The sequence below is a fragment of the Equus asinus genome, chromosome 3, assembly GCF_041296235.1.
Source record: "Equus asinus isolate D_3611 breed Donkey chromosome 3, EquAss-T2T_v2, whole genome shotgun sequence".
Lineage (NCBI taxonomy): Eukaryota > Metazoa > Chordata > Mammalia > Perissodactyla > Equidae > Equus > Equus asinus.
Window position 1 is genome coordinate 118713698 of NC_091792.1, and position 20605 is coordinate 118734302.

Consider the following 20605-nt stretch of genomic DNA (forward strand, 5'->3'; position numbering starts at 1 on the left):
TTGGTCAAAGACCAAATGCCATTTTAAGTGAAGTATTAGGTTCTTTTAATGTAAAGAAATGTGCCGGAAATTTCGTAATGCCTTGTTTCTAGGCAGAATGTCTTTGCACAGTTTTGCAACTCATTTTATGGTAATAGCATTACTTGACATGTATTGTTTTTTTAACAACCATATTATCTTATGTTTTTCTCAGATTTCATGTTTAATAAAAAGGTAGTTCAGACCCCAGCATCTGTAATGTAAGTTATTAAAAACCACTCTGTAGCATTTACCTGAAATAGAGAGTCGTTTTTATTTTGTGGTATATATAATGTCTTTGTTTTGAAATGCTTTTCCGTATTTTTGCTTATTTGGGTTAACCTTCAATAAGAATTTAGAAGCAAAAAGAGGATTTCTGTTGACTTTAATTGGGTGAATAAAATCATACTTGACCTCATAATGGATTTGATATTATTTACTTTCAAATGTAAAATTCTGTTTGTCTTAGACCCCTCAGAATGCTGAGTGATATGCTCATTAAATAAATATGCTCATAAATACGCTACTATGTGTAATTTTGGTCATCAGATTTCTTAAAAGCATAGAGGTTGGAAATTTGAAGGCTAATATTTCCAGGCAATGTATAATTTGTTAAAGAAACGGTTTGTTTTAGAAATGATTTTTTTAGTATAGATTGGTAAAAAAGGGGGAAATGAATTAATCCTAAGTGTTTCTAACAGGAAAAAATCATCCATTTCTCAGATTAGAAACCAGTCTTTATGTTCTAATTTGAAATTGGATCAGTTTCATTATATTTTTGGCTGATCATACTATACCTAGTTCCATTGGTTTGACATGAGAAACCAAAAGTAAAGGATTTCCTGAGATATCTTCCTTGTCTTCTAATGTGACTGACATTTTGCCTGGAAAGAAAACAGAATTCCTTTTAAAAATAAGTACTAAGGAAATAAAAATTGGATTAATGTAACCTATAGTGCTAGTAGCTTGAGCTGAATTTGATCATATTCACAAAGGATTATAGATTTGTGACAGACACATTTTGTAACAAAGTGGTATAATATGGTTTTAATATTTGTGTATATAAAGAGAAGTTAATTCTTGCATCCCATTGACATGATTTATTTTGAACTTCTAACTAGAATTCTATGCTAATTTTGTAATGGTTGTGGTTTTCAAATTACATTTCTTTTAAAGATTTTTTATTTTTTCCTTTTTCTCCCCAAAGCCCCCCGGTACATAGTTGTGTATTCTTCGTTGTGGGTTCCTCTAGTTGTGGCATGTGGGACGCTGCCTCAGCGTGGTCTGACGAGCAGTGCCATGTCCGCGCCCAGGATTCGAACCGACGAAACACTGGGCTGCCTGCAGCGGAGCGCGCGAACTTAACCACTCGGCCACGGGGCCAGCCCCTCAAATTACATTTCTTAATTGAGGCGTTTTAACATAGTAGGCACTTCATAAATGATACTAGCAGTGTAAAAGAGGTCATGTAATGAAATAATCAGAAAATCTTGTTTTGGCACGTGGTCAAATTACTAAGAGTTTATATGTATCTTATGTAATTAATTGATTGATAGATACTAACTCTAGAAATTAATCTAAGTTATGTTCAAATGGACTAGGGAATGTGTCTTTTAAAAAAGAACCATGCCAACCTTCAAAAATGAAGTCCCTCCTTGATTTCCTTGTTTTATGATTTGGATGTTTTATACAGGTTTTCATAAAATGAGTCATAGTCTATGTTTTAAAGTAATCAAAGGAGGGTGATATTGCGGAAAAAGTGAAGTACGTCTTTCAAAGGAATCCAACATACAGAATTTGCAATTCAGTTGGCATGTGAAGTGGAAGATGAGTCCTAATTACAGTGAGGTTTTAGACTGGTTAAGAACATTTTGATTGCTCTTTGTAGTTTTCTGAATTAAAGATTTATTCATCTTATATTATTTCCATATATGTTTTTCCAATTTTGTTTTACTGAGTAGCAGAAAAAGTATTATATTTTACTTTAGGAGATCAAATGTTCAGTGTGATTTTAATGACATAAACATTCATTTAAAATCTTGATTCACCTTATATTTGGAGGCATTCCCATTAAAGAATAAAGAAAATGCTGTTTATCATCTTAAAGATTATGTTAGGGATTCATATATTAAAATAGGAAAGTAAAAAATAAGGGAAGTTTTCCAGTGGCGTAATTGTATAAATTTAAAACTCTCAAAGTAATCGTCAAAAATTTTAAATTAGGCTTCCTAATTATTTGAAGCTAAATTGCAGTTAGGAAATGTTTGAGAATTAGTTGGGAATATGGAAAATAAAAATCGGGAGTTACATAAGAATTCTCTGTAGAGAGAAGTGTGGAAGATACTGACATACCCAGGTAATTTAACATCTGAGCCTGATTATAAGACCAGTAAGGAAAGGTAAGGTTTGCTGTTCTCTCATTTGGTTTAGGGCCTAGTTTTATGTCTATAGAAAAGGGCCTGGAGTTGAGCAAACAGATGAGGGTGAAAAACAAAAGCTCTCTACCCAACTTCTTCAGGAAATTTTTAAGTTTCCCAGTGTGAATCTCAAAATTGTATGCAGGAGCCTCATGCCTTGGAGATTTTAAACTGAAACTCTTAAGTCATTACTCCTCATGCATTTGTATAAAGTAAGGGGAGGAAAACAGAGTGGAAACTTAGTCGCTGAAGAAATGTAATTCAGCAGCAGTAGGCCAAAGGTATTTTGAGGTTGAGGATGATTATAATTACCACAACATGAAGCCTCTTGGAGTTTGTGTTTGGGTCCTTTGCCAAGGCTCAGCCAGACTACCTACTGCCAAACAGAGGGGACCAAATCCTTTATCCTTACCGCTTGCATGAGGTTAATCCCGCAGTGGAAAAGGCACATTCATTTTTCCCCCCTTTTTTAGTTTATTGTACACCAATTAATATTCTGCTGGTTCCACCATAGAAAAACCAGTAGACCTTATAAATGAATTAGACCTGGAGAAGGGAGGGCTTTCTAAGCCTTAGAAAATAAACTATTTGATTACATTAAAACCTTTTGGATTTTGTTGGTGAAATAAAAATCATGCAAAATCGTAAGGCAAAAGAGATCATGCAGATTTCTGAGGCCTCAGTTGACATGAACAGTCAATTCATATAAAAGTGAATAAATATTATAGAAAAAATGTTCCATACCACTAGTAATTAAACAAATACAAAGTAAAAAGTTATTGATTGCATACACTATTGTAGACATTTATTAAATTAGCCTACTCCATCATTGATTAAATTAGCAAAGTGTCTTCCCCTCCTACCCCATCCGTTAGTCTTGCATGACAAGGTTCTATAAAAGAAGCATTCTCATTGTTAGTGAAGTACAATTCTTTTGGAAGGCAGATATGTTAGCATTATGTTTCAAAGTAATCATACCCCCTTGACCAGTAATTGAACTTCTGATAGTCTATCCCGAAGTAATAGTGTTAAATATAGACAAAGGTATTGATTGCACATCATTTGTATAAGATGGTCAAAGACCTAAACTCTAGTATATGCACGCAATTAAATGTTATGGAGCCATTAAAAGTAACATTTAGTCCTAAATTACGATTAATTCTGGGTATAATTTAAAGATTATTTTTAATGTAAACAAAATGCCAATGTGCTTGTAATTTTATAATTTTAATAAGTTAAAAAACAACCACCACTAGTGTTGTGGAAGATGTGTGGAAAGGAGCTGGAAACTAGAGAGACCAGTTAAGGGGTTATCTTAATATTCCTTGTGGTAGATGGTGAAGTTCAGGATGGTGGTATTGAGAATGGAGCAGAGGGGAAAATTTATGAAACATGTCAGTAGGTTTTTTAAGGACTTAGTGACTCACCAAAGGTCAAGGATATCTCAAACATTTCTGTTGAAGTGATCAGAAATACTGTGATACTGAAGTGGAAGCGATTTGTGGGAAGATCAATTTTGATGGGAGAACAAAGTTTGGTTTTAGAATTGGGAGTTCCAGATACCTTAAACATACGTGGTTACGTTGTAATTATGGGCCCTCTGCTTATGAGTGAAACTGGGGAGTTTGGAGCCATGGGGGTACCTGCAAGGGCTAGAAGATCTTGTTAAGAAGTAGAGTTATTAGCACCCACATCTTCATTACACCAACCTCTGGTTAAAATCAAGGCCTTCTAGAAGCTGAGTGATTTACTTATCATTAATCAGTATTTAAGCATTTAAATAATGAAGAGTGCAGGGTGATTAATTAAATAAAATAATGTAATTGCTTTTTAACTTGGTAGTGACTGCTAAGCTTTCTCAGACTTTGGTATAGTATCACAAATATAAAGGGAGTGTGTAAGTGGGGTGGATTTTTTACCAAATGATTTATTATTGAGCTTTAAACTCAAAGTTCAGATAACCCAAGTTAACCCAACTGTTATCTCTGTCATCTTAACGTCCTTCTCATTTGGCACCCTTATTATACTATGTACTGTTTTCTCTTGGGTGTTAACGTTTATTTATAGTTCCGTCCTTTCTGAGGTTACACATCTCTGAATGCATGTAGCTCAGTGCTTTGCACATGTTGTACACAGACAGTAGATATTACAGATTTTGAATTGAACAACTTTCTCTTAAAAATAACATCTGTAAGACTTGGCTATGGGAGAAATCTAACCATTCGTTTCCCCACTTTGCCTAGTGATGCATTCGGCTCCTGCAGACAGTGAGCAAATTCTGTATAAGTAGTGTTGGGCTGAACAACACAGCAGGTCAAGAACTTTATTTTATCATCTGTCATTGAATCTATCAAATCTGTTTTTGTTTTACTTACAGTTAAAATGGAGCTCTTCTTCCAAACAGGTAGTGAAGAAGTTATCAGTTCTTAGTATTTTAGCACTTTTATTTATAAACTTAGGAAAATGGCAACATTAATACAGAGCAGAAAGTTCTGTCTTTTTTGGAACTGTGGGAAAACAACAGTTGAGTGACACATATATATATATATATATTTTTTTTTTTGCCACTCTTATAAAATTAAAACCTAAAATATTTTCAGAACCCAGTCCATTTTCCAAAAACATATCAGACATGCGTAAGGAGCAGTTGGCATTAGCAGTAAGTGTCATTTTAGTGTGCTTTTTCTGTATTTTACAGATTTTAAAAGTAGTGGTATTTAACCCTTTGTAAATTAATTTTTACCTTGTGCAAAATAGCATAAGAAGTCACTTGTTTTTCTCAACCTTCATATTTCATGCTTTATTTATCATATGGACTCGGAAGTCCTGTACTCTTACAGTTTGTTAGGTAAAAACAAAAGAACGGTACTTTTTCTTTTTACCTTCAGTGGTCTCTGGGGCTGTACTTTGGCTCAGCGTTGCTAGGCACCTGCCATTTGCATCTTCCTCTGTTAATTGTGAGGCAGGTTCATACTGCAGGATTGCATCCAAATCGTGGAAAAACTTCATAGTTTTAGAGCTGTCTCCAGAGTTGTGTGCATGTTTAACTGTTCTGTATTCATATTTGAGATTTTTATACTTTGCCCGGCACTGTTTCCAATCTCTGTATACTCCTAATGCTTGTAGCCTTTTAGCAATATAAATAAATATTCCTTTATTTCTCAGTGTTCCATAGAGTTGTTTTCGTATATTTTTTTCTGCCCAGACACTTAGCAAAGCCTTAACCTCTTCCTGAGTCCAGTGCTTTCCTGCTCCACTCTCCATGTTGAAAGTGACCTGGAAATGATTCACTATTTCTAGCCAAGGTTTTGTTTCCTAGGAAACCAGACGGCTGGTTGTCAATAAGCTCCAGAGAGCTGAAAGGATCTAGTTTAACTGGTTCAAGCTGCCTTGAGGGGAGTAACTTGAGAAACTGCCAAATAAGCAGGCTTTGTGATTAAAGAAGCCTGGACCTGAGTGATTCCTAACGTTATTAATTTTAGCTTTAAGGAAAAATTACCTTTGAGACAAAAGGGAAAGAACCGTTTTTTTTGTTTATTTTCTTACATAATTTACTCTGGTTTACTAAATGATTGTTGATTTTTTAAAAATTGTTTGGAAATGGTTGGCTGAGGTTCTTTCTGCCATAAGGTTTATAACTAACATTAATTTTCTTTTTCCTCTGATATAAATTGCTTAGTCTTCTAGCATCGGTTGACTTAAAGACCACATCATTTCACTAAATAAAGAAACCCTGTTCAGTCTTATAGGGTATATAGTATTATGCAAAGCTATTTTCAGCATAGTATTTAATGCAGTGATAATTTACTAAAATCATTTCAATTTTAATTTTTTAGAGTTTTACTTTGCAAGTCCATTTAGTGGTATAGTTTTTCTTGTTAATTAAATGCCTAAACAATTATAATATGTAATTTTGAAAAAGATCTTTTTTACCAAATAAATCAATGTATTAATTAACACATACACACATATATGGTAAAGATTTACTTTTTATTTCTACCTTCATATATGTTCTTTGGAACAAAAATTTGTTAATAAACGTCTAGTATTTATAATCCTTGTTCAGAATTAAAAATTGTTGAGCAATTGAAACCTTTATCGTTTGAGTTTATACTCCACAGTGGTGCAGATCCTCTAAGTCTTAACCATGTGTTACCCTACCTCCAGCCTAGCTTTTGGCTTTCTCCTCTGTATCGTCACCTAAAATACTAATGCAGAAAACAAGATACAGAGTACCTGATCAGCTTAGGGTTTTTAAGAAGCAGCATTTATTTTTTTCTGATAACAGAAGTCATAGGTATTCGTTGGAGAAAATTTGGAAAGTGCAGAAAAACAAAAAAAAAAGAAAAAAATCATAAATAAATTTTGTTCATAATTCCAGTACCACAACTAAGCATTTTACCTGCTATTTCAAGATTTTTGTTTATATCTACTTAGTCATTTACATACTCAACCTTATTAGAGGTCACATAGAATGGAGGTTAGAAGCAGAAGTTCTAATCTCGGCTGTGCCACCGCTCTCTGTGTGACATTGGGTAAGTTATTTAATTTGTTTCTTTAGTGTCATCTGTAAATAAGAATGGTAATCATGGTACCTACTTCGTTGGATTTTTGTGAAAGCCTAATAAGTTAGAGCATTCGTGTAAATGCTTAGGACAGTGCCTGGCATATTAGAACTCTGACAATATGTGCTGCTGTTGCTAATTGACATCATCATCGTCATGGGAAGTGTCACTAGTACTAGTAGCATTTAATGTGTTGTCAGATTAAGTTCATGGATGCTTTGAAGAAAAGTATGTTTCATAAAGTTCATTAAGAAACTTATCAATGGAGTATATTTAACAGTTGATACCTTTTTATATTCACAGGGGTCAGGAGAGTGCTGGTATTGTGACCAGTGATGGGAATTCAGTACCAACATTCAAAACACACAAGGTATATTTGAACATAAAATAATGTTGATTATAACGATAACCATAACCAGATGATAATTAGTGTATGAGGATGAGGGAAGGAAATTTGAATAAATAATTTTCATTTAGAAGCAATGCTCTTTGGATCAGCTGTTTCCACTTGTCAAATTAGGATGCATTTTTTTTCCAGTGATAGTTTGCTAGACTGACTCACTCAAACAGGTCGTTTATTTGAATAATTAACACTTTGAATTTTTAAAATGCAAATAATTTAGTTTATTACATTTGACAAATTTTATCTCTTAGTACGTCTGTTCCTCAATGTTTTAATGGAAAATATCTCATAAAACAAGCATTTCAATGTTGACTGTATTAAATGCCACTAAATTGCTTACTTTAAAAAGGTTAATTTTATTTTATGCTAGGTGAATTTCACCTCACAAACTTTTTTTAAATGCTGCACAGTTATTACAATTAAGTTAGGGTTTTTTTCCCCCTTAAGGTTAGAATTCTGAAGCACAGAGAAGTGAAATGCATTGTCTAATTTGGGATTGCCTGAGCAGATTCCTAGAAAAGCCTCTACTCACTAGTGCTACTAGTCTATTTTTTTCTAAGACGAGCTTTTACTTTCACTTTGCAAGGGAATGGGTCTTGTAAATCACGTCTTTACTGAAGACAATTTGAAGAAATTATATATTTCAAATCTTGGAATTGGACACACAAGGTATGCCACTACTGGAAACTGTGAATTAGAAAATTGTCAGCCCTTTGTTGTTGAAACACTTCATGGGAAGATAGCTGTGGCACATAATGGCGAATTGATAAATGCTGCTCAATTAAGGAGAAAGGTAAGTTTTTTTTTAATGCTTTTCTCATGATTGGGATAAATTAATGAATCTGTAAAGAATGTTTTCTAATTGTCGTCACCTGTTATCTAACTCTATCAGAAATACCTGGAATAGTTGTCACAACTATAGATTCTAAGATACTACCCCAGAATCTGGGGTGGGAGGGTGCTGAGTGGTCATTTAAATATGCTACTAAGGTGATTCTGAGACACTGCTTTAGAGTAGAGACGTAGAAACATTGATTTACGGTTGCTACTAGAAGCACAGAGAAATTAGCGTTTATGGATTTTTGCTGTCCCTTTAACTTTGTCCCTATGTTCAAAGCATAAGAAGAAAATGGAATATAAACTCAAAGGTGATACATATAAGAAAAAGTGATTTGGAAACAATTACAGGAAACAGAGCCTGAGGAAAGGGCAAAGAGAGTTTACTTATAGTCTCTTTTGTTCATAGCATGTTATTTCGAGCTTTCTGTGTTAATTTGTGCCTTTGACTTCTACCATCATTTCATCTTCCTTTTTTTTTTAACTACTTAGTATCTTTGTATTCTTGATAAGTTCTTATTTATCTATTCTTGCCATTCATTCGTGGATGCCAAGTTTCTTCACTTCATTAGATTTCAATCTTGATTTGGTAACCTCAGAAATAAAAACCTCAGGTGATATTTAGTAATGGAATGGTAACACCTATTATCCACTTAGCATCCTAGAACCAGGCATTTCACATGGGATAAATAGTTATAGGAGTCAGAAGGTTGTGAATTGGTTGATGGAAAATATCTAAAACCCATGCTTCTGTACCACTCATTGTCCTCCCTTTTTTTTTGTCCTATTTTTGACTCTAGCTTTAGTTATTTCCCAGAGCTTTGTCCTGTGCCTTTCTTAGGGTCTGGCATTATAATGACCATCAATATACTTTTCTGCTCCTAAATGAAAAACAAATTTTTTTTTAATTCAGGCAATCAAAAAAGTATAAATAGGAAGTAAAAATTACTTAACTCACCACTTAGAGATAACCACTGAAAGTTCAATTCCAAACAATGCCTAGCTCATTATTTCTAGACATAACCTCTTACCCAGATGCTAGACTTCATCTCTACGCATTTAGCTGCCTACTGAAAATGTTCTAGCATCAGTTTAAGCTCAGCCTGTGCATGTCAGTAGTGATGCCCTTGTCCTGGTCAGTCTTGCTCTGAACCTCGTAATCATCCTAGACTGCACTCAAGCAGTTTTTGTTACATCTCCTACATTTAGTGGTTCAATACCATCAATTCCTTTCTTCTACTCTATCAGTGATAATCAGTGAGGATGGGTAGCCACCGTCACTATCACCAACAAACCTGGCTTGACTGTCCCCATTGTAGTGTGCCACTCTTGTGGGAGTGTGTTGTATTTATCAGGAATGTCAGTAGCTGAAAAAATTAGAACCACAATCCCCAGTCCTCATGCCTTCTCTGCCACCTCCCTCCCCATTGTGGGTCTACGTTCGTTCAAAGTTAGTTTTCAAAAGCTTTTCTATATATACCTCCTGAAGCCCCTCTTTTTTTCCTGCTTGAAAACCTTCAGAGACTTCCCATTGCCTCCAGCAGCGGTTCTCCATTATTATATATACATACCATTTGTAGAATTCGGGATTTTCATAACTGAGCATCCACACAATGCCTGATCTCTTTCTATTGTGGTGGGCTATTGGGCAAGGGGTGAGGTAGAGCTTACCCTCTAATAGTTACACTTTTCTCCCTTCTAAATAGCTTCTGCGCCATGGTATTGGTCTGTCAACAAGTTCTGATAGCGAAATGATTACCCAGTTACTGGCATATACCCCACCTCAGGAACAAGATGACACCCCAGACTGGGTAGCAAGGTAATTGTAAAACTAGGCTAAACTTGAGGCTCTGGTAAATGAGAGTTTACCTCGCATGTGTTTATAACTGAAATTATTCATTCAATTATTTAATTAATTCCAGGATTAAAAACTTAATGAAGGAAGCGCCTACAGCATACTCCCTGCTTATAATGCACAGAGATGTTATTTATGCAGTACGAGATCCTTATGGAAATCGTCCTCTATGCATTGGTCGTCTTATTCCTATATCTGATATAAATGATAAAGGTAATGAACTTCAGATGGACTATAATTTCATAATGCTTTTGCAAGTCCTTGTCCTACTGTTGGCATGCTCTGAAAGCTTTAGGTATAGGAAGCTTAGGAGTGAGAAGGGAGTAGGTAAAAGAAAATACTTAGTTTTAAAGATTGGCACCTGAGCTAACAACTGTTATCAATCTTCTTTTTTTTTTTCTGCTTTTTCTCCCGAAATCCCCGTGGCACATAGTTGTATATCTTAGCTGTGGGTCCTTCCAGTTGTGGTATGTGGGACATCGCCTCAGCATGGCCCGACAAGGGGTGCCACGTCAGCGCCCAGGATCTGAACCAGCAAAACCCTGGGCCACCAAAGCAGAGCATGAGAACTCAACCACTCGGCCATGGGGCCGGCCCCAGAAAATACTTAGTTTTAAAAATACATTTCCTTGAGTATTTCTGAAGATGAGCTACTTTTAATATATTTAATGAACCATCCCTATTTTGTCCTGTCTGAATTGCCTATTCATAGCCTTTGCCCAGCTTTTTCATTTGTGTAGTATGATTTCAGTCATTTTCTTTTTCACTGATCAGATGTCTTATTAGAGCCATGGAATCATAATGTTTGAAGGAATCCTGGGATCATTAATTTTATCTTTGGCTCAAGTCAAAGGAGGATCCATGTGCTCTTAAAGTCATAGAAATGGATGTTCTGTGAGCTTTTTTGTTTATCTGTTTGGTATTTAACTGTTCTCTTGAAATAGGTAGCCTCTTTTAAAATTCCTTGAATCCATTAACTGAATTGTCTTGTGATTTGTAGAGAAAAAGTCTTCAGAAACCGAAGGATGGGTGGTATCTTCAGAATCTTGTAGCTTTTTATCTATTGGTGCAAGGTAAGTTTTATCTCACTCAGCATATTAGCTTTTCCCACATCGATAAAATTTTTTTTTTTTTAATTTTCATATAAAAGTTTTCTTTCTGATGTCTGCAAGGAGACATATTTATAAATGCAATTTCCTTTGTACATTGTGGTCAGCAGTAGTACTGACTTTAAATTTAAAGTTCCAGTAATACTTTCTAATTCTGAAACTGGCATCTTGCTTCCAAAATACCTTGAGACTTACTTTAAAAAGGAAGAATCTCCTCAAAACAGAATAGTTATGATTGAAAAATTTAAGCCAGGCTAAAAATGTTCTCTTTAGCCTTTATTCTTTCAAAAATGAGTAAAACTTAGGGATTTTAAAAAAATTCTAAATTAGAATTTAGAGGGTAACAGATTTACAAAAATTTCTGCTAAAGGAATATTAATTTTTTATTTTTTAAGCCATCTGGAAACTTTATATTAAACTTAACCGTTTTCCTTTATAAGGGAAGAACTCTGTGTACTTTATAATAGACATTATTATCAAACTTAAGGACTGCTTTGTTTAAAGTCTTCTTTCTTTAACATTGTTTTCCAAGATATTACCGTGAAGTCTTGCCTGGAGAAATTGTGGAAATATCCAGACATAATGTCCAAACTCTTGATATTATACCAAGATCTGAAGGAAACCCAATGGCTTTTTGTATTTTTGAATATGTTTATTTTGCAAGACCAGATAGTATATTTGAAAGTAAGTAAAATATCTTTAACTGTAAAACCTGTTATTTATCTCATTGAAACATGGTGGTTCTTGGCCCAAAGGCTCACCTAGCTTTTTGAAGGCACATAGTTATATGTTGTGGATATGGGACTGAGCCTGCAAGTCATAAGATTGCTATTTTTCCCTTTCATCTGACTCTTGGATTTTGTTTTTCTTTTAGAAGTAAGGATTATGATTTTCAGATCTGTATTAAGGTCAATTTTTTTAAAATAGTGAATTCCCCAGTTTTGTATTTCCATTTTAGTGTTTTTGTATGTCTTACTTTTTTTACTCAATCTATAGAGTTTTAACAAGCTAGTTTCTTACAATAGTGATATTATGCTATGTTTTATACTAAGTAAAAATAATCTATTTCCTTTTTAAAACATTCCAGACCAAATGGTTTATACAGTAAGATACCGTTGTGGTCAGCAGCTGGCAATTGAAGCACCTGTGGATGCAGATTTGGTTAGCACCGTTCCGGAATCTGCTACACCCGCTGCTCTTGGTTATGCAGGAAAGGTATTTTCTTTCAATTAACACACAGTGAATTGTTCTTCTGCCAGTGGAATTAGAAATCCTTGGATATAAAGGGAATCTCAATTTATTGTAAGGGAAAAAAAAGGTTGCTTCCTTTATAAGAGTTACTTAGTTGCTTATTTTCCAGCCTTTTCATTCAGTGGCATTATTTTAGTAGAGTCCACAGAAAGGTTCACCCAGAGGCTAGTAGAATGATCCTCTTTGTTTTAAAAAGATAACATCATGCATGTAGTATATAGAATTTAGTGGTGCAGCTGGCCCCGTGGCCAAGTGGTTAGGTTCGCACACCCTGCTTTGGCAACCCAGGGTTTTGCTGGTTTGCATCCTGGGCTCAGACCCAGCACAGCTCATCAAGCCATGCTGAGGTGGCATCCCACATGGCAGAGCCAGAAGGACCTACAACTAGAATATACAACTATGTACTGGGGGGCTTTCGGGGGGAGGAGAAAAGGGAAAAAAAATGATTGGCAACAGATGTTAGCTCAGGTGCCAATCTTTAAAAAAAAAAAGAATTTAGTGGTAATATTTACTTATTATTAAAACCTGCTTCTTGAAGTACCCTCACAAGCCACTGGTATATTTGTACCCTACTGAGTATGAGTGATAATAAAGCCATTTATGTTCATTTGGTATAATGTTCTTAGTACTATGCTTAATTTTGCTTTTTGTAACCAGGTAGGTTATAAGTGATTCTAGGGTATAATACCCAACATTCACCATGTTGGAGAATTTAGTTTAATTAATTTTTAAAAGAAATAGTATGCACACATTTTAGAGAAGTATTACCTTGAAAGATGAATAAATCACCTCATCTCTCAAAAAGCATCTCCTTAGCCTACTGGTTTTAATTCATTTCTTGCTGATAATTTTTAAATATGTGAATTTTTCTGACAGTGATATATTCTTTGTCGTGTCTTCATGTGTTTAGTGTTCTCTTCCAGGATAGAGAAATAATGTATAAGAGAGAAGCATTACAAATTGTAGCAAAATTAATTTGATATATTACTTTCAATGATTTTTCTTTTTGCCTTTTTTCCCCTATGGTTTAAGTAGTGAAGGAAAATTGTAATGTGATGATGGAGAGTTCAGAATAACAACTACATTTAAATTTTATACATATATATTATAATGGAAGTATGACCTAGAGAAAATAGGAACCTAGAGTTCTCTGTATATTACCACTCATTGTCCTTTTATTTCTTCTCTATCAGTGTGGGCTTCCCTATGTGGAGGTGCTGTGTAAAAACCGGTATGTAGGAAGAACCTTCATTCAGCCAAACATGAGGTTAAGACAACTTGGTGTTGCAAAAAAATTTGGAGTATTGTCAGACAACTTCAAAGACAAAAGAATTGTTCTTGTAGATGATTCAATTGTGAGAGGCAATACGATCTCACCCATAATCAAATTGCTCAAAGAATCTGGTGCAAAAGAGGTAAGTAATATTAAAACATATCCTAAAGCACCAATAAATAACAATATGATACAGGCATAAAAATTGCAATTCAGTATGAAATGAATGAAAATAGTTCAATATAATAAATTGACATTTTTCAAACCAAGTTGGTTTAGGAATAACTGCAGCAACTTGGAAAACATCTGATAGCCACTTTTAAACTACCTACTGAATTTAGTCCGTAATAGATTAAAAAGTTCAATTTAAAAACTTAAAATTTTTATAAAATTAATTTTAAAAACACAAAATAGAATACTTTTTAAATTTGTAAAGTATTTATTACTTTCTCTTTTTGAAGGTATGGAACCAATCCTGATGTAATAAATATGACACATTAGGTTATAGTCTTAAATCTCAAAGCTTACTCTAACTCTAAATATTTCAGTAATTCAGATTACAGAAGTGAGATGTAATTTGCAACTAATAGTTGAGCGGATTTAAAAAGAAAATTGTAGGAGAAAGTGGTATGGAAAGCAGTATGACGGTCTATTTAAAAAATTCAAAAATAATTATGATTGTGATTTTCTAGGCTTTTTTATGACTGTGATTATCATTATAATCTCTTTGGAATTCTGTGAAAATAATGTAATAAAAACAGAGATGTAAAGTTACATTCAACATCTATTACAATAGTAAAAAGAATAGACAAAAACAAACGAAAGAAATGGAGATGGTTTATATATCTACCAATAGGACACAGTGTAGTACCTTGATACATCAGTATGATGGAATGTGATTCTGCCATTAAAAGCTATAGTTATGAAGACTGGGAAAATCTTTGCTAGTATAAGAAAAGTAAAAAGTAAATGTAGACATGTATTATAGCCCTGTAAATGTACCTTGACAAAAGGTGGAAAATAATAGTAGAGAAAAATAGCTCTTTATAGCAGTAAGATTTTTGTTATATCATGGTAGATCATAGTTTTCTTTTTAAAAGGGTAAAATAAGAGGTAGGCAAAAGTGCCACTCAAGTGTTAGAAGAGAAAATGAAGGTGGTCCTAGGAATATAAGTCATTAAATAAGAAATAAGACATCAGAAGAAAGTTCCTCATTCATAAATGACAGAAGGAAACAATGGGCAGCTTTGTAAAAGGAACTCTTTACAACTGGCTGACATTTTGAAATTCTTGTCCAGGATACTTTGGAGACTAGAGCAGGCTGCTCAAGTAGGATTCTTGGTAATGAATTAATTCTAAAAGTATTTCTGACTCAACACTGGAGTTATATATGTACACCACATGATTTTCCAGGACTCTTTTTCACCTATTATTCAATGAAAGAAATTTTGTAGTTTGCTTTATTACCCATATGTTCTTATTAAGTATTCTGTAAAACAATTTTATGTTGCATTTGTCTGTGTCAGAATGTAACAAAATTATTCATACAGTGAATGTCAAAATAATGAATGTGTGAAATGATTTCTTTCCAAGGTACACATTCGAGTAGCTTCACCGCCAATTAGGTATCCGTGCTTCATGGGAATAAACATACCAACAAAAGAAGAGCTTATTGCCAATAAACCAGAATTTGAGCATCTTGCAGAATATCTAGGTAGGTATTAAAATTTCTATAAACTTTATCTTTGTTTATTAATAGAGAAAATCCAAAGCTTCTCAGTCTTTACACTTTCAATAATTGTAAAGAAATTTTTATTTTATTTATTTTAATAAAAAATAGTGTTCAGTGTTTCTTAAAAGTAGATGTTATAGGGGCTGGCCGGGGATGCAGCGGTTAAAGTTCGCACTTTCCACTTCGGCGGCCCAGGGTTCGCCAGTTTGGATCCCGGGTGCAGACATGGTACCGCTCATCAAGCCATGCTGTAGCAGGTGTCCCACATATAAAGTAAAGGAAGATGGGCATGGATGTTAGCTCAGGACCTGTCTTTCTCAGCAAAAAGAGGAGGATTGGTAGCAGTTAGCTCAGGGCTAATCTTCCTGAAAAAAAAAAAAAAAAGTAGATGTTATAATATGTTGAGCAGATATTGAACACTATTCTGAATAGTGAGAGTGCCTAGTGTGTATAGACACCACAGTAAGGGCTGTTGTTGGAGAGCTAGGCCAAGGTGAGATCAGAGGAAAAGAAAGGCTTTCCAGGTCTCCCAAAGGTCAAATCCCAAGAAAAACAAAGACAATTTTACCACAGGTTCTAATAGAATAATTTAGATGTGGATAAAAATCAAAAAGTAAAAAGCTTATGCAGCTTACCTTTAATAATGAGGTCAAGAGACTTGGAGATCTAGCTTATCCTGGATAAGACATTTGCCTTTCGAATTCTGGTGAGGTATAAACTATTTAAATATCACGTAAATGTCCAGCCAGTGTGCCTCGCTACCTCCACACTGGTTGTTTATGGCTCGTGTTTCTTTTGACTGGTCCTGCCAGTGGCTTACCACTTAAAATAATTTGAATATCACCCAATTGATATCATATTTTGGGCACTTACTCTTTGCCAGGAATATATCTGTATTATTGTAGTAACATCACAAAAACTCTACAATTAGGCAGTGCTTCCCTTGTCTTACAGATGAAAACGTAGACTTAGGAAAAGTAAGTGACCTTGAGCTTAAATTTGAACCCAGATCTTCCTGACGTCAAAATTTATTTTCTTAATCAAGAAAATTACTCCTGAAGCCTTCTGAATTCATCCTCGACTTGAAGCCTCCCCTGCTATTTTAAATTGTTATCCCTTAAATCCCAATTTAAAATTTAAAAAAATAATAAAGGTCCTGAGTTTTATTGATTTGGCCCCCTCTATGCCTTTTTTTATTTTTGAGAGCGAGAGAGGCTAAAGAAGAAATTTTTATCCTGGCTTGAGTTTTTGTGTCTGTAACTATGCTCTCTTGAAGCAGTTCTTCATTTCTAAAGGAAGTCTCATGATCTTTTTCTTTTTCCCTCTTTCTCCCTGTAGGAGCAAACAGTGTTGTGTATCTGTCAGTAGAAGGACTGGTTTCATCTGTACGAGAAGGGATAAAACTTAAAAAAAAGAGAGAGAAAAAGCAAGATATTATAATTCAAGAAAATGGGAACGGTCATTATACAAACCAAGATAGTATGATTCAAGCAAATGGGAATGGTCTGGAATGTTTTGAAAAGAACGGTCATTGTACAAAGCAGGATAATATAATTCAAGAAAATGGGAATGGTCTGGAATGTTTTGAAAAGAACGGTCATTGTACAGCTTGTCTCACTGGGAAATACCCTGTGGAAATGGAATGGTAGCCATTGGGGCAGATTTGATATTTCAAGGTAGAAAGTTGGTAGAGAAGTTGTAGTGGTTACACCTTATCCATTTACTGTTACGCACTTGATACAATGTAAAATGCCACGTGCTTATGTTTACTTTTATAAGTTTAAGATTTTTTTCTGGAAAGGGTACCAAAGTGCTACGCTTTCTTTAATAATCTTAGATAATTTTGGTATTCTCTAGGAACTTGGATGATCCTTTCAGTTTTATTTAGCAGTTTAGTACTTTGAGGCTACCAGTTATGAGGTTGTATACATTTAATTTCAGATCATCAACAGTAATGTAAAGAATATGTAAATTTCTGTTTTAGAAGGGATTGCTAGGTACTTAGGGAAAATTCTTAGAGAATTTTGTGGAATGTCTCTTGAGTTACTGGAATTCAGTTATGGAATATTTTCATAATTGAACCTTGCTGATTGCATATGATACAATAATATTGGTATTCTTTTTTTACACAAGCATCAGCTAGTGTATCTTGTCATGGTGGCATTTCCCAGGTCCATGCTTTAAAGCATGTGCAAGAGGTTAGACTGAGATGGTGTGATGGAAATAGGACAGGTGAGTTAAATATAACATTTCATGCAAACCTTGAATCTGTTATACCCCAAAGGTGTCAACCTCTAGAGTTCTGATTGTAGTTATGACTTTGGCTTCCCTGTCTAACTTTAGACAAATCTTTAAAAAAAAAAAAACACAACCTTTTTGTGCCTCACTTTTCCCCACCTGTGCAATGGGGTAGTTATTTTACGAAATTAAATAATTAATAGAAATGTGAATAAGTGTCATACTTTTTGTGGTTAAAGGCATCATTTCACCCCTCAATTTTAAGATAGTGCATGATTATTAGCTTTTGAAGTGTTGGCCGTTAGTCTGCAATTGAGATTTCATTATGATGAAGGGCGACATACAGTTAGCAGTGCTTTGCCACCTGACTTTGAGATGCCCTAAGAATGATTGTAAAAACATGTCTTTGGAAAAAATTTTCCTACATTTGACTAGAAAGTATGATCCATACCACTTAGTGCCCATATAGTATAAGCCCAGCAAGTAACCTAGTACATTTGAAGTAAAAAGAAAAAGTCTTTAGATTCTAACAAACTTCTATCCTTCATTTGATTGTATGCTTTTTTAATGAAGTGCTTGATCACTTGCAAGCATGTGTACACATATGTGTGCATATACATAAATATCATTGCAATTAAATGATCAAATAGAAACACTGTAGGGGCCAATTTTGTTTAAGGATCAAGGAAATCACTTTTTTCTACTTTGTTTTATTGGGATCTAATGAATTAGATTTTTTTGAAGTTTTTTCTTGTAACATCTGAGATTTAAAATTTTAAGATGACTTGCCCCCAGCCCGTTTATGTAAGATTTTTAAAACATAAGTGTTTTTGTGTTATTGTTACCATAATTTTATGTATATAGTATCCCAGTCCATTTAGAAACTTATTATTTATTAATAACTGAAATCTTTGGTCTTCATTTGGTATATCGTCTTGTGTGTTATGTTACAGCAGGCCAAGATAAAATCTTGAGACAGCTCTTTAAGCCCACATGCAGCAGGCAGCAGCAGGTCAGATAACCCTGTGGCAGTGACACAAGCAAATTGGTGTTTGAATAAAGCCCTGTGTCCATTTGAGTGTATAGCCTCTTGTCTTAAATGTATTCCTCATAGCAGCATGGAGGAGGCAAGACCTATGGGTCAATTTTGAACTGGCCTTATTTACATTTGAGTTTTTAAAACAAGAGACTCAGGGAAAGTACTGAACCAAAATCTCTGATTTGACTTTGTGTTTTCCATAGGTATTATTTTGTTTTCCACAGTTTTTATTTTGTTTTATTGAGATACTTTTATAAAGGAAAATGGTATTGTGACAGTTTGGTAATTCTACAAATTTCCTACTGTTTCTCCATCATGGCCTTTTATTTCACAAGTTTCTGAAGTCTGAATTCAATTAAAATTTTCTACCAATTTAATTTCGAATGTTTAACTGCTTTAAATTCATATAAGTCTTGTAAACTGCAGAGAAGACGAAAAATGTGTTTTCACAGGATCTATGTTGTGAACTAAAGTAAGCCTACTTTTTTGTGACTTCTTTGTGATGTGTTGGTGACAGATATTTGTAATAAGTATGTTTAAATACGTGTGTGTACTCTTTTTTTTTTTTAACAGTGACTTTCAGTTAGTGCCTTATGGTGAACAGCACAGTGACAGTCACATCCAGGCTCCATACTTGGCACCAGCTAGTCAGATCTTATTTCTCTGATCTAGGCGTTTCAGTAAATAGGCCATCTCTTATGAACCAGGCAAAATTGCTGGCTGAGTAGGAGGGACAAATAAAGTAATTAGAAATGCACTGCTAAGTAAGCACTACAATAGTGGCAAGATCCATGAAAACACTAGCGAGAATAGGGAGGGTGTCACAGAAGAGAAGGCTTAGATTCCAAAACTATGTGGGCATTGGAGGAGTACTTTTTAAAATCAAAATAAAGAAGGTAAATGAATAAACTGTAGTACATCCGGACAATGGAATATTACTCAGTCCTAAAAAGAAATGAGCTGTCAAACCTTAAAAAGACAGGGAGGGAACTTAAATGCTTATTACTAAGTGAAAGAAGCCAATCTGAAAAGCCTATATACTGTATAATTCCAATTATATGACATTCTGGAACAGGCAACACTATGGAGACCATAAAAAGATCAGTGGTTGCCAAGAATGAGCAGGGAGGGAGGGATGAAGAGGTGAAGCACAGAGAATTTTTAGGGCAAACCATTCTGCATGTTACTATAACGGTGAATACATGTCATTACACATTTGTCCAAACCCATAGAATATACAACAACCAGAGTGAACCCTAATGTAAACTGTAGATTTTGGGTAGTAATGATGTTCATCATTTGTAACAAATGTACCCTCTGGGGGGGATACTGACAGCGGGGAAAGTTATGTATATGTAGTGACAAGGGAGAGATGGGAACTCTGTGTCTTCTGCTCTGTTTTGCTGTGAACCTAAAACTGCTGTAAAAAATAGTCTGTTTAAAAATAAAGATACCAGAGTCCTACTTCTAAAAAACAGAAAATAATCAAAATACATGCACATACTTTAAAAGTTAGAAAACAAAGAGGTTACTGCCCTCTCCAGTCCTCTCTAGTGCATCCACATTTAAATATTTTTTTCTGGTGTTAAATCTGTTTTAAATAATTAACTCATACTGCCTCTTACTGTATCAATTTTAGACATTATTTCTTCTGCTCTGGAATCTAGCAAAGTCTGCTTTTAGGTAGACTTAATCCGTGCAATCATTACTACTATTGCCTCTCAAAATCTTGTGCCAGTGCTTCACTTGAATCTCTTAATGCCTTCTTTCTTAGGGTTTCAAGTAAAGCCTAGTCAGCTCCTCTAAGGAAAATTGTCCTCATGTTTCTTGAAGAGGTAAAATTAAAATCTAGGCCTCTCAGAAAAAGC

At 34.5% G+C, this 20605-nt stretch overlaps 2 protein-coding genes across 2 annotated transcripts in view; one reads left to right on the forward strand and one right to left on the reverse strand.

The window, feature by feature from the left end:
* The window catches only part of PAICS (phosphoribosylaminoimidazole carboxylase and phosphoribosylaminoimidazolesuccinocarboxamide synthase), a 45771-nt gene extending 39014 nt beyond the window's left edge, over positions 1 to 6757 (reverse strand). Inside the window, exon 1 of the mRNA XM_070505808.1 lies at positions 5318 to 6757. Coding sequence (XP_070361909.1) covers positions 5318 to 5699 — 382 coding nt within the window. The 5' untranslated portion in view covers positions 5700 to 6757. The remainder of the gene's footprint in view (positions 1 to 5317) is intronic.
* The window catches only part of PPAT (phosphoribosyl pyrophosphate amidotransferase), a 34715-nt gene extending 15435 nt beyond the window's left edge, over positions 1 to 19280 (forward strand). Inside the window, exons 2-11 of the mRNA XM_014857820.3 lie at positions 7304 to 7370; positions 7990 to 8196; positions 9947 to 10059; positions 10163 to 10308; positions 11096 to 11168; positions 11737 to 11888; positions 12292 to 12419; positions 13649 to 13870; positions 15322 to 15442; positions 16799 to 19280. Coding sequence (XP_014713306.1) covers positions 7304 to 7370; positions 7990 to 8196; positions 9947 to 10059; positions 10163 to 10308; positions 11096 to 11168; positions 11737 to 11888; positions 12292 to 12419; positions 13649 to 13870; positions 15322 to 15442; positions 16799 to 17109 — 1540 coding nt within the window. The 3' untranslated portion in view covers positions 17110 to 19280. The remainder of the gene's footprint in view (positions 1 to 7303; positions 7371 to 7989; positions 8197 to 9946; positions 10060 to 10162; positions 10309 to 11095; positions 11169 to 11736; positions 11889 to 12291; positions 12420 to 13648; positions 13871 to 15321; positions 15443 to 16798) is intronic.
* Positions 19281 to 20605: the final 1325 nt, after the last annotated feature.